The sequence below is a fragment of the Topomyia yanbarensis genome, chromosome 3 (assembly GCF_030247195.1).
Source record: "Topomyia yanbarensis strain Yona2022 chromosome 3, ASM3024719v1, whole genome shotgun sequence".
Lineage (NCBI taxonomy): Eukaryota > Metazoa > Arthropoda > Insecta > Diptera > Culicidae > Topomyia > Topomyia yanbarensis.
In genome coordinates this window covers 422,502,168-422,517,813 of record NC_080672.1, presented here as the reverse complement: position 1 = coordinate 422,517,813, position 15,646 = coordinate 422,502,168, and the positions used below count along the sequence as shown (strand labels likewise).

Sequence of the window (15,646 nt, the reverse complement as noted above, 5' to 3'; positions counted from 1 at the left end):
AAATAGTAACAACCCTGTGTACACGAACGAGTGTGGAAATGCGATAGGTTCGGATCGTGCACTTTTTTAAATGTGAGTGGGTAGGATGTGTTTTGGATTGAATTCAACACTGCATGGTGCGACGTGTGAGTCTCGTTGGGATAAATTAATATATTTTTCTACTTGTGTGTGCGTTGGGTTGATACGGGTGAAATTCTATGCCAACATGTTTTTGACGGTTTGTGGGTGCGTAGGGTGATGAGCCTTATGACACACACGATTGTACCCTATTTAGCATAGTCATTAGGCATAAGGTCATTTTTTCGAAAGCTGTACAGCTAGGTTCTCGGAAGAGCTCGCCGTCAGAACCACACACTACAATTGCAGACGAGATAGACAATGGCGCCCACTAAAATACTGCTTCAGGCCAATTGTAGTTCAGGTATGTGCGGGCGTAGGGACTTCACGATCGCGTGTATCATCGCGAAGGGCTCGAGGATTTTTACGTCAACGTGTTCGGTAGCGTGTGCTAACGTGTAACTTGTATAAATTCTATTTGATTACCGTGAGGCTTTTGGGTATTCGCGTGTTTTTGGATGATCGCGCGCGGACCGTGCATCTGATACTTAATTTTCGGTGTACGGATCTGGTGCTAGAAGAAAGTGAGTTCTTCCATATTACTAGAGTTCTCGGTTACGTCGCCATGGAACGTGTGGCCTAGTGGATATGAACGTTATTTTTGATTTGTCGAACTGAATGTATGGACCTAAGTTGCTAGGACGGAGGGTATAGGTTTCCGGACGTGACCAATTCATGATCGCGCGAGCACGAATGTTTGTGGGTTCGCGTTTAAGACCACGCTTTTAACTTCGTAAGTACCAAAACGTTCACCTTATTACCGACGCGTTATCAAGTTCGCGCGATCGCGGGGGTAGGTGTACGTAACATATTTGAAGCCACTGCTCGAATACTTGACCGCTGTTGTGGACTAAAAGCGAGACGTGGGAATGCACTGCTGGTTACTTTTGATTTCGACCATGATTTTGATAGGGTAGAGTACAACTTCCTGGCAAGCACCATGGCAAAAATGAATTTTAATCCTGATCTGGTTAACCTTCTAATGTACTAAACAAACAACAGTTTTTCAAGAGCGCTTATCAATGGCAAACTGGGAAATTAAATAAAAATAGAGAGATCGGTACGACAAGGGGATCCACTATCAATGCTTTTGTTTGTAATCTATTTGCAACCACTGCTCGATAAACTGCACAGAGAATTTCCACATGCTGTTTTGAACGCCTACGCTGATGATATTTCAAAGTTTCTCGGCAGTGACTATCAGGTGCAAGCTGTTCTAAACACCTTTGAAGCATTCGGATTTGTTTCTGGGACAAGAATAAACACCCAGAAAAATAAAGCCATAAGGATCGGTTTGATAAACTTGACACCACAAAATGAGTGGTTGCAGATACAAAACACAGTGAAAATCCTCGGAATACATTTTGCTGAAGAACTCTCCGACACAGTTGACCGTAATTTAGCTGCGGTTTTACGGGGGTTCCAAACGTGTATGTGGATGAGCAACGTCCGAAATCTGAATCTCGTACAAAAATTCATTTTGATAAATACCTACACAACATCGAAGCTATGGTACACAGCATCTGTAATTCCACTTCCAAACAAGCATAGTGGAAAATTTATCTCGATAATTGGATCATTTCTATGGTATGGGAAAAGATGGACCAGGATAGCTTTCGAAACGCTGATACTTCATAAAGACAGAGGAGGGTTAAATTTACATTCACCGCCGATCAAAGCCAAGGCTTTGCTGACAAATCGAATGATACAAATCGCTTCAGATCTCCCTTTTCTTTGGAGTTTCTTAGAACACAACGCCAATCCCCCAAATCTACTGGCCATACCCCGGAAATACGAACACATTCGAACAGTGGTGAAAGAATCTACTTTTCTAACTGATGAAATCACAAGAACGCCTAGCTCCAGTATAATATCCTTCCTAAAACAACTGAAGGAACCGAAAATAGTGAGGGAGAAGCCACTACGCGACTGGAAGAAAGTATTTAAACACATCCATTCCAAGCGGGAGCAAGTCGTTTGGCATAAGTTCGTTTGGCATAAGTTCATTTGGCATAATATTCATTTGGCATAACAACAGGTGACACATGCTTTCGTTTGGCATAATGCTCATTTGGCATAATAGTCATTTGGCATAATGGTCATTTGGCATAATGGTCGTTTGGCATAATGGTCATTTGGCATAATGGTCGTTTGGCATAATTTGAAATATACATTGAAATCTGTTATGTTTAATGTTGACACTTAATGTGGCTACGCCACATCGCTTTAAGTATGGTACTTAAACTAGTTGATAGCCCCTATGTTTGAGTAACCCGGGCAAACGAGTGGGTCGTAGGTTTGCTGGTGAGGGGTCGCCGCTTCTGACGGCGGGTCGATGACCACCTCGCCTCCTTGGTCTGGGTTATGCGATATCTCCAAGGGCTATTTGGTATATAGATTCAAAGAACTACTCATGTTTAAAAGAAGGAATCAACCCTTATGTTTGAGCAAACGAATGGATCACCAGTTTACTTGCGAGCGCTATTTGGTATACAAATTCAAAGAACTGGTCGTGTCTTAAAGAAGGAATTAGTCCTTGTTTCTGGCAAATATATATATATATATATATATATATATATATATATATATATATATATATATATATATATATATATATATATATATATATATATATATATATATATATATATATATATATATATATATATATATATATATATATATATATATATATATATATATATATATATATATATATATATATATATATATATATATATATATATATATATATATATATATATATATATATATATATATATATATATATATATATATATATATATATATATATATATATATATATATATATATATATATATATATATATATATATATATATATATATATATATATATATATATATATATATATATATATATATATATATATATATATATATATATATATATATATATATATATATATATATATATATATATATATATATATATATGTGTGTGTGTGTGTGTGTGTGTGTGTATTTGCTAGAAACATAAGGGTTGATTCCTTCTTTAAGACACGAGCCGTTCTTTAAATTTGTATACCAAACGGCCCTCGCAAGTAAACTGGTGATATACTCGTTTGCCCGTTTTACCCAAAATTAGGGGTTGACTCCATCTTTCAAACATGAGCAGCTCTTTTGATCTGCATGTTTAATAAGTTCGCTAGCAAAGTTTTGATTAACTCGTTTGCCCGGTTTATTTAAACATAAGGGTTGATTCTTCTTTCAAATATGAGCAGTTATTTGAACCTATATACCAATTAACCCTTGGTATCGTCGCATAACTGAGACCAAGGATGCGAAGCGGGATCCGCCGGGTTCCGATGGTGCGTCGGCGGCCCCTCGCGAGCAAACCTGTGATACACTCGTTTGCCCGGATTACTCAAAGATAGGGGCTATCAACTAGTTCAAGTCCGACGGAGCGGAGCGATGTCGGACAGCACCGGGTTTAAAGCGATGTGGCGTTGCCACATTAGGCGTCAACGACTAGTAACAGAAAATTCAATGTATTTTTTAAATTATGCCAAACGACTATTATGCCAAATGACCATTATGCCAAATGACCATTATGCCAAATGACCATTATGCCAAATGACCATTATGCCAAATGAACATTATCCCAAACGAACGTATGTGTCACCTACTGCTATGCCAAATGAACTTATGTCAAACAAACTTATGCCAAACGACGTGCTCCCATTCCAAGCTGCTAAAATCGGATCAACGATCTGCATGGTATTCAGTTGTTCATCGCAAGATAATTACGAACGAGCTACTCTACAAATGAATAGTCGAGCCGACGCCGACTGCAGTATTTGCCCTGATCAAACGGATAGCATCACCTTCTTCAATGTAGCGAAAACAAAACCATCTAGGTATACCAACGCAACGTCTTCGTAGCGATTGATCGACGGCTAATGCAACTACAACCTGAGGATTGGATCTACACAGTTCACCAACACCAATCCAGACGGACACGCCAGCTGATACTGAAGGAATTCTCCCAGATGTTATGTTACATGACCAGTACACCAACGAACCAAAAAACAGCAGAAGGATATAAATTTTATTTACAATGTAACTAAATAAGTAATAATAAGAAACTGGACAATACTTTTTAACAAAAAAGGGTTAGAATCACGGTGCTACAGTTAAGTATTATTGTAAATACCTTATTTTTAATTAATCGAATAAGAATTCATTTAAATTTTACTCGCAGTGCTCTGAATAGCTGAGTTAATTAAACTTCTGAAATATTTCACACTTTTCTACCCGTAATACTTTCCTTCTAAATAATCCGAAATTATAATCTTCCACCATCTGTCGTCTATATTTTGTTTGTTTTCTATCTTTTCTTCACCTTCGTTTATCAACACCACTGTCGTTGCTCATGTCAATTACATTAGACCGAGGGAAACCCCACTTGTGTTTATCCATTACCCAGCGGTGTTAACAAGTTGTTTGATAACGGCGGGACTAGTACGTGGTGCCAAGTCATGTAGTTTTATTTCAATACTGTCATTATCTATATATTTTCATATTACTACCAGCAACGAACTACGAAGAGTTAAGTCGATGATAGATTCCAGACCGCCCCTGCTATAATTAGTGTTAGTCCACGGCTTACATATACCAGGCTAGCTCGTTAGTGTAAACATTTCAATATTAATTCGTCAAAAGGGCGAAAGAGTTTTTTGTAAACAAACTTGTTTCACTTATTAGTCCGCTGCAGAATGGAATTTCATAAAAATATGCGTTAATGTAAATTTTTACCCTTCGTAGAAGTAATTTCAATTGTTTTCTGCTTTGAAATTATAGTAAATTAAGAGAACCCATCAAAATAAAAGTTTGTTTACAAATCTTATTCGCCCTTTTGCAAATTTAATATCGATTTGACGAGAGCGCGTCATAGAAATCGTCGGCGAAAACAATTACATGAAGTTCATATATTGTTTGCTGCTAACGAATGGTCGGCACCTGGTAAATCACAAGGAAGCTATGCGGATGTCCAAAACCTTTGCTATGATCAGAAAATTACGGTGGGATATGTTTTCTATGGCATGCATCCAAATTCCCGATTTACGCTAATAATCACATAGATGCACTGATTATCCACTGTGTCGTGTAATTATGGCGTAATTTACGTCAAAAATCCATTGCACACTATTTTTTCCACCGTAAGAGCTCAAATATTGTCGATTAACAACTTTCGAGAAATCTGTTTGTTTATTTAAACGATTTCTCTGACGATACCGCAACTGTCAATTCGCGGAATAGCAAGCCTCCTTTCTGTGAGCCGTGGTGTTAGTCATTGTGATTAGGGGCATCTACACACTGACTGTTCCAACCGCTTCAATCGGAGTCTTATTTCTGTAGGCTTTATTAGTCGAAGCAGAGAGTTACATCTAACACCTCTACCAATTTACACCATCCAAATGTTGGATGATTTCCATGGTTAGGTATGTGCAGATTCGTACTGCAGTGAAAATTCGATTTTATTCAGACGAAGTCGGAAGACAAATTTTATAACTAATTTAGTTAAAGGTTTTGTGTCTTTTTACGCAAATGTGGTTTTACCTGATTTTCTCCTGAAAGAAGGATAATTGGTTTACACTCAAATTTTTCCCCTTATTGAGAAATATACCATAGTATATCCAAATAAAAATTTGTATTTTGTATATCTCTATCGCCTTCAAACGCATATAAGTCTAATAATTAAAAATACATCGGATTGGCAAGAAATCCGATCCAAAAAGGCTCTTTTTGGAAAAGGGTCTAAAATAAACAATCCCCACTTTTTATTCTTATTTTTGCACATTTTAATAACAAAAGAAACTTGCTAAATAGGGGACGAATCATAATACAGTGTGAAGACCCATTTTTATCAGCCCCTTGGCGAATTTTAGGCTGATAAAACAGGGACATTGACAAAATCGGGACCTATATTTTTCTGCTTTTTTAATAAACCGAAGCTCTTAAAATATTCTTCTTTGGTCCTTAGATATGGCCCCGCAACCTTTTCTGATTATTTACTTTGAGTTCCCCTTGGGGGGTCTGACAGCGCAAAATTGGAAAAAATATGTTCATTTTTGCATTTTTTTTGGATCTCTAAGATAAGAAATGTGTGCCCAAAAAAGGATCTACTCGAATTCAACTTGGTTCGTCTGCTACAGCCCATCAAGCTACCAACTATCAATTTTTATATGAAGCTGATAAAATTGGGTCAAAAAGCTGCTAAAATCGGGTCTCCACTGTAATATATGTATTGATTGAAAACAACCAACAAAAAGTTCTATTAAAAACCTGTTTTAATCCACCTAGAGGTGCAATTGTGCCTTTCTCATTTCTCCAAACTATGATTTAGTAGCTGGTTCGTACAATATAACATTATGGTAATGTTTTTCATTCTTATTACACTTGGTAAGTATATATAAGAGCACCTTTTTGCATTCATCGCGGTATCGGTTTGAATCGGAGTTTTCTATGTGATCGCACTCCACAACCCGTAACTCCGGAACCGGAAGTCGGATGGAGATGGAATTTAATATCGGTTTCCGGGGACGCAACACCTTTCATTTGAGACTAAGTTGATCAAATCGGTCTAGCCATTTTCGAGAAACCAATATAACCGTTATTCTGAATTTGGATGCTTCCGGATCCGTCGATGGTGGCCAGTGTGGCCAAAGAGACTTTGAATGACTGTTGGTGACCTAGATCTACAAATTCAACAAATGTGTTTACATTTTGGAAAAAAAAATCACCTTTTTACATTCATCGCAGAATTCGTTAGAATCGGGATTTGCTGCGTGATCGTACGTATCACCCTGTAATTCAGGAACCAGAACTCGGATCCACACAAAATTCAACAGCAGCTGATGGACCTTTCATTTAAAATCAAGTTTATCAAAATCGGTTCAGAAAATTCCGAGAAACCGATGTGGATAAATCAACAAATTTTGTTTTGTAACCATACTCTTCAACTCGTAATCCGGAACAAGATGTCGGTTGAAAATGAAATTCAATAGCAACCTATGGGAATATTATACCTTTCATTTGAATCTTAGTTTGTAAAAATCGGTTCAGTCATCTCTGAGAAACCGATGTGGACATTTTGTTAACAAACCCGCACATACACACATACATACATACATACATACATACATACATACACACATACATACACACATACATACACACAGATATTTTGCGATCTCGGCGAACTGAGTCGAATGTTATGAGTCGGTTAGAAAGTCGGTTTTTGGAGCAATTGCATAACCTTTCTATATGAGAAAGGCAAAAGAATAATATTTAGCTTAATCAGCATGAGTTCAATAGTATTTTCATGTGATTATATTTTGAAATGATGGTGGAATGGGTTTGAAAGTGGAGGGAATGGGGGGTTAGTAGAGTGGGAGTGGAGGATGCGTCAGAAATCCTTCATCTTATTTCGGTATACGGGATGGATGCAGGAAATGCGGGCGTGAGGGTGGTCCAAGGGGAGGGGAGTGATGAAGGATGGAGGCGTAAGGGCAAGACGGAGGGAGGGAGGGGGGCGGCGACGCAATACTCAACTGCATATTTTGTCTTCCATTTGAGACTTGACTTTGAGAAAATCGGTTCAGTCATCACCGAAGAACCGATTTGACTTTAATTGTGGAATATGCCCGGAATTCCGGACTTCCGGAATCGTCGATAGTAGGCAATATATTCAAAGAATGTTTGATTGGCAATCAGTGATCTAGATCTGCGATTAGAAGTTATTTGGTGACAATTTCAATAGTTTTTAGCCTCTGAGGTATTACGATTGTACCGATTTATATGGGAAATTCCAGTGTATCCTTACTAACACCCCTGTAACTCCGGAAGCAAGAGTCAGAACCGAATGAAATTCAGCAGCAGTCAATGGCATTACTGTATCTTTCATTTGAAATCAAGTTTGTAAAAATCGGTAGAGAATTCGTTGGGGAATGGGTGTGACATTAGCTTAGGAACTTGGCGAGTTCCCCGGGGGCGTCATGACCTGTCATAGGTGGCCAATGTGGTCAAAGCTGCTTTGATTGATCATTAGTGATCCAGACCCGCAAACTAGAGTAATGTTACATCAATTTTAATGTTTTACATCATTTGAACATCATGGTGGTACCAGTTTATATGGGAATTTGCTGTGTGACCGCACTCTTCAACCCGTAACTCCGGAACCGGAAGTCGGATCAACTAAAAATTCGATAGCAGCTTATGGGAGCGTTATACCTTTCAGATGAAACTAAGTTTGCGAAAATCGGTTCAGCCATCTCTGAGAAAATTGTGTGAGTTTAAATGACACACACACATACATACACACAGACATTTGCCGATCTCGACGAACTGAATCGAATGGTGTATGACACTCGGGCCTCAAGGCCTCGGTTAAAAAGTCGGTTTTTACAGTGATTGCATAGCCTTTCTTTATATGAGAAAGGCAAAACAAGCTCTCATAAACCAATAAAGTACCAGAAAACTGATTATGCTTAAAAAAGGCAAAGTCTCAAAGAAGATTGTTATGAATTATTAATTTTCAGAAAAAGTACTCAAATTTTAAAGAAGACATTCAAAAATATTTTTCATGATTTGCTCATCTCCAAAAGAAGGCGAATAAGCTCATAGAATAACAATTATAATTCAAAAAGTTATAACCCCATAGAAAATCCTCACGATTTTCCCACCGACTAAATCAAACTAATTAAAATCAATAAAATTCCAATCATATTTCCAAACTACTTTTTATGTTCTAAAGTAGAGGGAATTTCGTAGTTTGTTTGACATTTGCTGCGTAGCAAGTGTAATCAAAATGAGTGGTGGCAAGGTACGTGGTTTAATTTATTTTCCGGGAAATGGTATTCCGGGAAATGGTTTTCCGGGAAATGGAACATTCTGGGAAATGGTTTTTCCGGAAAATGGTACATTCCGAGAAATGGTTTTCTGGGAAATGGTACATTCTGGGATATGGTTTTCCGGAATATGGTATACCGGGAAATGGTATTCCGCGAAATGACGTACAACCGCATTTTTACAATATATAATTCGAAAGAACAGCTCATGATACAAAGAAGAATGACAAGCAAAAAATACTAGTTATTGAAACGTTGCTTTGAAAAGAAACAACACGCCAAGGGAAAGGACGCATGGCGAAATTTTATAAGCCAGACGTTTTCATGGTTTTAAGAAGTGGTACGTTTGATAGCGGCGGGACTAGTGCGTGGTGCCAAGTCATGTAGTTTTATTTCAATACTGTCATTATCTATATACGTTGAGATCCTTTATAAAATGTCATTACATTCGACGGGTCTGGGTCAATTGGCATAAAAGCATTTGGCATAAGATCATTTAGCATAACGGAAATTTCGAGAATTATTCACACTGAAAGTCATTTGGCATAATTTTGTGTACAGGCAGTATATTGCTCTATACGACGAAATATCCTCAGGAAGCTTACTTTTTTACGTTGTTTCAACAGCACTAACATGTTTATTTTGTTACCAGCAACAAACTACGAAGATTTAAGTCAATGATAGATTCCAGACCGCCTCTGCGATAATTAGTGATAGTCATTGTGACTAGGGGCATTTACACATAGACTGTTCCAACCGCTTCAATCGGAGAGTTATTTCTGTTGGCTTTATTAGTCGATTTTAAAGAGACGAAGTCGGAAGACAAACTTTATAACTAATTTAGTTATAGGCTTTGTGTCTTTTTGCGCAAATGTGGTTTTACCTGATTTTCTTCTTGAAGGAGGCTTAATCGGTTTACACCCTAATTTTTCTCCTTATTGAGAAATATATCATAGTATACCCAAATACATATTTGTATTTGGTATATCTCTATCGCCTTCCAACGCATATAAGTCTAATAATTAAAAATACATCGGATTGGCAAGAAATCCGATACAAAAAAGCTCTTTTTGGAAAAGGGTCTAAAATAAACAATCCCCACTTTTTAAGCTTATTTTTGCAAATTGTAATAACAAAAGAAACTTGCTAAATAGGGGACGAATCATAATACAGTGTGAAGACCCGTTTTTACCAGCCCCTTGGCGAATTTTAGGCTGATAAAACAGGGACATTGACAAAATCGGGACCTATATTTTTCTGCTTTTTTAATAAACCGAAGCTCTTAAAATATTCTTCTTTGGTCCTTAGATATGGCCCCGCAACCTTTTCTGATTATTTACTTTGAGTTCCCCTTGGGGGGTCTGACAGCGCAAAATTGGAAAAAATATGTTCATTTTTGCATTTTTTTTTTTTGGATCTCTAAGATAAGAAATGTATGCACAAGAAAGGATCTACTCGAATTCAACTTGGTTCGTCTGCTAGAGCCCATCAAGCTACCAACTATCAATTTTTATATGAAGCTGATAAAATTGGGTCAAAAAGCTGCTAAAATCGGGTCTCCACTGTAATATATGTATTGATTGAAAACAACCAACAAAAAGTTCTATTAAAAACGACGAACGTCAGCTCAGTCGAATGTTTTCTCAATATACAGTTTTGCTCTAAATAAAGTTGAACATTGGCCTACTTCTCTTCATCTTTAAAAATGAGCTATGAAAACTCCAATGATAAATGTCACACGTAATATGATCATACATTTTAAACACGCATATTTCATAAAAGTTTAGAATCATTTTAATGTACTACTTCGAACTTTAATGTTACGTTTGACAACCATGAGTGTATATTTTTCAATTAGCGCTTGAGTCTTTTGTTTATTTCTATCGATTTATTGATCACGTGAAAACAAGTTTTATTAATCCATAACCAACATAAAAAACAATTGAGAGACCAGAAAAATCCATCATAGCACAAAAATATGATGCATCGGTGCATCGCAATCCCTTCACTTCTCGTTCGATGTTGAGATGAAAGTCTTGACGTAACTGTCATCACCCCTCTACCTTTCAACTCACCTGAACAGGTTCCTGCACAATCATCCTAGCTCCTATTGGACAAAACTCCTAAATCCGGAAGAGCTCTACGCTTCCGCAGTACGTAAAATGCTCTGCTCCAGGAACTATCAAAATCCAAACAAAATTTCTGCTGCTGCTGTGGTAAGTGTGCACTACTAGTGATGCTCACAAGGCAAATATCCACGATTGCGGCAATGATGATGAAGAAAAACAAATTTCACTGAATACATTACAACACTTTCTCAGCGCCTGCCAGAGTTCGGTTTTTGCTGCTTCCAATCCAACAACAGACCTTTACGGTTTTTTTTTTCTAGAGCTGCTGCTCTTCTATCTGGTGCTTCGGCAATCACTCGCTCCGTGACTTTGATTGTTGCCTAATAGAAAAAAAAATACCACGACGCCCATGTGTACGAACGTGTCTGTCAGACAATGTTGGGCAAGTATGGTGTTGTCCGCACTCCCCTATACAACACTGACTAGCTCTTGTCAAGGCAACCCCTTCTTTGCCAACTGATAAAACGAGATTTTCGGGGCTTCCGAGGTCGAAAACTCTTTTCTTCGAACACTACTTCACGCCTTAACAGTGCGATTTTGCATTCATACACTTTTTCCGAGGAAAATCGTAACAATTATCCACGAATTAACGCAGAACAGTGCGTTCAAAATTTCCCGTTCCTTTTTTCCTCTTGGAGCACACGACAACGACACACAATCGAATTAATACCACCAGCAGCTAGGTATATAGTGAGGAGAAGGAGAGGTCACTCTTCTGCATCGCAAGCAAACCCATCGCTACACACGAACTGGTGCTATCGGTGCTATTGAATATGCGGGGATGTGTGAGTGGTCGTATACTGTGCCAGCCGATGTTTGACGGTTAAAAAGTCGCTGAGTTTTATGCTAGTTGGGCGAAAAAGTGTCATCGATTTCGATGCGGCGATGTGAAAAGTCGCTGAGTTTTGCAGAGGGGCGCTTTCGCTGCAAAACTTTTTTGTGTTGGCCCTCTGTATGTGAACTATGAAAAGTGACTGAGGCTGTTCAGGGCAGTGTTGCTACAATTAAATCTTACTTACAAAAGAAATGTATTTATCTGTACTCTTCTATAGAAAAATCTGTGCCGGAAAAGCATACTAGAAATTCCGACTAGGAATCGGTTGATTTATTTGAGCTGAAGTTCCGCTCCACGTAGTCACCATTCCGGGTGAGGTTGACTGGGTAAAGTCAATATCAGCTCCCTAGGGGATAGATGTTCTCAATGTGGTCAGCGATATAAAACCGTTCTCTAAGATAAAGAACATCCAAGTACAAATCCATATGAATCCGAATGTAAAACCGGTATTCCAGCCTATTCGTCGAATCCCAATACAGCTTGAGGACGCTGTTAATAAGCTGCTAGCACAGTTATTGCTTAAGGATATCATCGAAGTGAAACATGGTCAAGCATGTTGGGCATCTCCGCTGGTAGTAGTTGGAAAAAGCAATGGTGAACCAAGGATATGCCTTGATTTGCGCCGCGTCAACGAAGCGGTTCTTCGCGAAAGACACCCATGCCAGTCGTTGATGACTATTTAGCGAGGTTGGGAAAGGGCAAATACTGGAGCAAGCTGGACATTAAGGAATCATTTCTACAAGTTTAATTGGCGCCGGAGTCACGAGACATCACTGTATTCATTACTAACAAGGGATTGTTCCATTTCAAAAGACTCCCTTTCGTTTTGGTGACATCACCAGAGCTGTTTCAAAAGGTCATGGACCAAATTTTGGTCGGATGCGACGGTACCTTTTGGTATTTGGACGACGTGATCGTCGAAGGAAACAGTCGTGAGCAGCTCGATAACCGCGTTGAACAGGTAAATTGATATATTTAAAAAATAAATAAATCAATCAATAATAAGATTAAGTTGTGGATTTGAATTTTTGTGAATTTTCTAATAAATTGGTTAGAAACAATGTTATTAATTTACTTATTAGGTTCTGATGCGGTTCAAAGAACGAAACGTTGAGCTTAATTGGGACAAGTGTAGGTTTGGTTTAATAGAAATTGAATTTTTGGGCCATCTAATTACCGAGCATGGTATTCAGCTTTTTGTTGGTGGCTGCGTTCTCAAATGCGCCCTCCACTTTGACAAGTGGTCCGTCCAATGTTAATTTTGACAAATCCTCCGTCGTGTCAATTTTGACAACCCGTTCCGTCAGTCTCAATTTTCACAACACGGTAGGCGTTGATTTTTGTTCTCGTCTGAAACGTTAAGCGTCAAAATTTGTAATCATAATAAACCCGGTTGAAGAGCACAGGTACAGTTTCAGTGGAGAAGTTTATTGTCGAGATCATCTTTAGACGAATCATTGTCAAGGGAAGTCAGGCTTGGCTCAGGCGGTTTTCGACTGGAGGGAGCAAACGAAGGTTATTGGTGAAACCATACTGCCCAAGGCGGAAAAGGACACCGTCATGACTGACAGAGGATGGTTCGTCCCGTATTCAAATCAAATGCGTTTTTAAGTTTATTCTGTTCCGTCGAGGTATTTGCTGCTGATTATCTGTGGAGAAAGTGCTCAGTTGAAGGAAAGGATTACTACCTATTTATATGGAATTTCCAAGAAAGAACATCTCAATTATGAGTCAATTCTATCTTTTGACAACTGTAAACAAGAACCGACGGAGAAGGAACAGTCCAAAAATCCTTTCTCAACTACTCATTGACCTAAATGGATTGTGCTTCAAGGGCATGGTTGAATGTATTACCGAGACCGAGCTAACCTGTTCGTTCGATTTGGTCAGCAGTATTCTGGGTGTTGGCTAGAGAAAAACAATTTCTCCATTCGTTGAGATCTTCGCTGAAGGAAATCTCCGAACCGATTAGAGCACTGATTGCGAAAGTATACGATGTGCTTTTGGTCTAAAAATGTGACGAGCAGGAGCTGGAGGCGCCAATCAAGGAGCTGCTGGCTCGGACAATAAACCTGGAAAATCGGCATGGTTCCATTATAGCGGCTCTCAATATCATCAAACGTAATCTCATTTTGACCTAACCTGAACTATAAGACTGAAATTTTTAAATTTTTAGAACCAGAATTTAGGGATTCGAGCCTCTGCTCTTACCTGAATTCATCACGCACGATATGATCAGTAATAAAGCAATGAAATTCGGTGTAAATTCCGAAAGGCATGCAATCTTCTGACAATGTAATATCTTAGCAAAGTTTGTTTAAATATGCGCGTTTTTTGAACAACATTTGTGGTAAAATTTACCATCTAATACTACGTTCACACTACAGAGTTAAAACGCGTTTTAATAATTAGCAACAAGTAAAATGTCACCAAGATAGCGTTACAACATGTTTTAACTCGCAGTGTGAACGTAGTATAACATAACGAAAAATGCGATAAAAAATAATCTCTTGGCATAATGGCAGATGACAGCTGCAACGTTAACAAACGAAATCGGTAGCAACTCAGCCGGCTCATTGGTTTCGTCTTAATCTAATATCGCTGATGATTGGTTTTCCACAATCTGCCAATTTTATGATAAGACCGATTAACCACCGTATTACGCGCTGCTCGTTGTCCAATTTTTGTAAACCGATTTCGCAAACATAGTTTTGGAAAGTAGTTATTCTGAATATTTTTTTTGAATTGAATGTTACTGTTAAAAGGCGGTTCAATTGGCTGAATCCAGTCGATTGTGGCGACCTGAACCGAAATCGTGTTTTTAACGGAAAAACAACCGAATTTTTTTTATTTTGATGTTTAACGTTTGAGACGAAAACAAAAATCAACGCCTACCGTGTTGTGAAAATTGAGACTGATGGAAGAGCTTGTCAAAATTGACACGACTAGTGATTTGTCAAATTTGACATTGGACGGACGACTTGTCAAAGTGGAGGGCGCATTTGGGAACGCAGCCACTAACAAAAAGCTGAATTGTTCCAACACACGATAAACTTAGTGCTATCAAGTCATATCGCCGACCAGAAAATGAAGCCGAAGCTGGAAGTTTCTTGGGCTTGGCTAATTACTTCAGTAAATTTATTCCAAATTTGGCAACACTAGACGAACCATTGCGTCTGCTAACACGGAAAAATACGATATTCGAGTGGTCTGTGCATCATCAAACATCGTTCAACAGTATTAAAGAAGCGATCTCGAATGTTCTTAAGTTAGGTTTTTTCAATAAAGAACATCGAACGACGGTTATGACAGACGCCAGCCCAACAGGATTGGGAGCCGTATTGATTCAAACCGATCCATCTGAAACTAGTGGTTGCTTGTGGTTCTAAATCACTCACTGACACTGAACGACGATACTGCCAAACAGAAAAAGAGACATTATCAATAGTATGGGGTGTCGAAAGGTTTCCTATGTATTTGTATGGAAAGCCATTTGATATTTTAACGGATTGTAAAGCTTTGGTGTATTTATTTACGGAACGATCACGACCTTGTGCGAGGATAGAGCGCTGGGTTCTAAGACTGCAGGCTTTTGACTATCTAGTTAGTCACATTACAGGACAAGGAAACTTAGCAAACGTACTTTCGCGGCTGAGTACTATGGAACCTATCC

At 38.4% G+C, this 15,646-nt stretch overlaps 1 protein-coding gene across 1 annotated transcript in view; it reads right to left on the bottom strand.

The window, feature by feature from the left end:
• The window catches only part of LOC131688530 (cell division cycle protein 27 homolog), a 34,900-nt gene extending 23,023 nt beyond the window's left edge, over positions 1-11,877 (bottom strand). Inside the window, exon 1 of the mRNA XM_058972847.1 lies at positions 11,085-11,877. Within this exon, the coding sequence (XP_058828830.1) occupies positions 11,085-11,108 (24 nt within the window). The 5' untranslated portion in view covers positions 11,109-11,877. The remainder of the gene's footprint in view (positions 1-11,084) is intronic.
• Between the last annotated feature and the right edge of the window lie 3,769 nt (positions 11,878-15,646).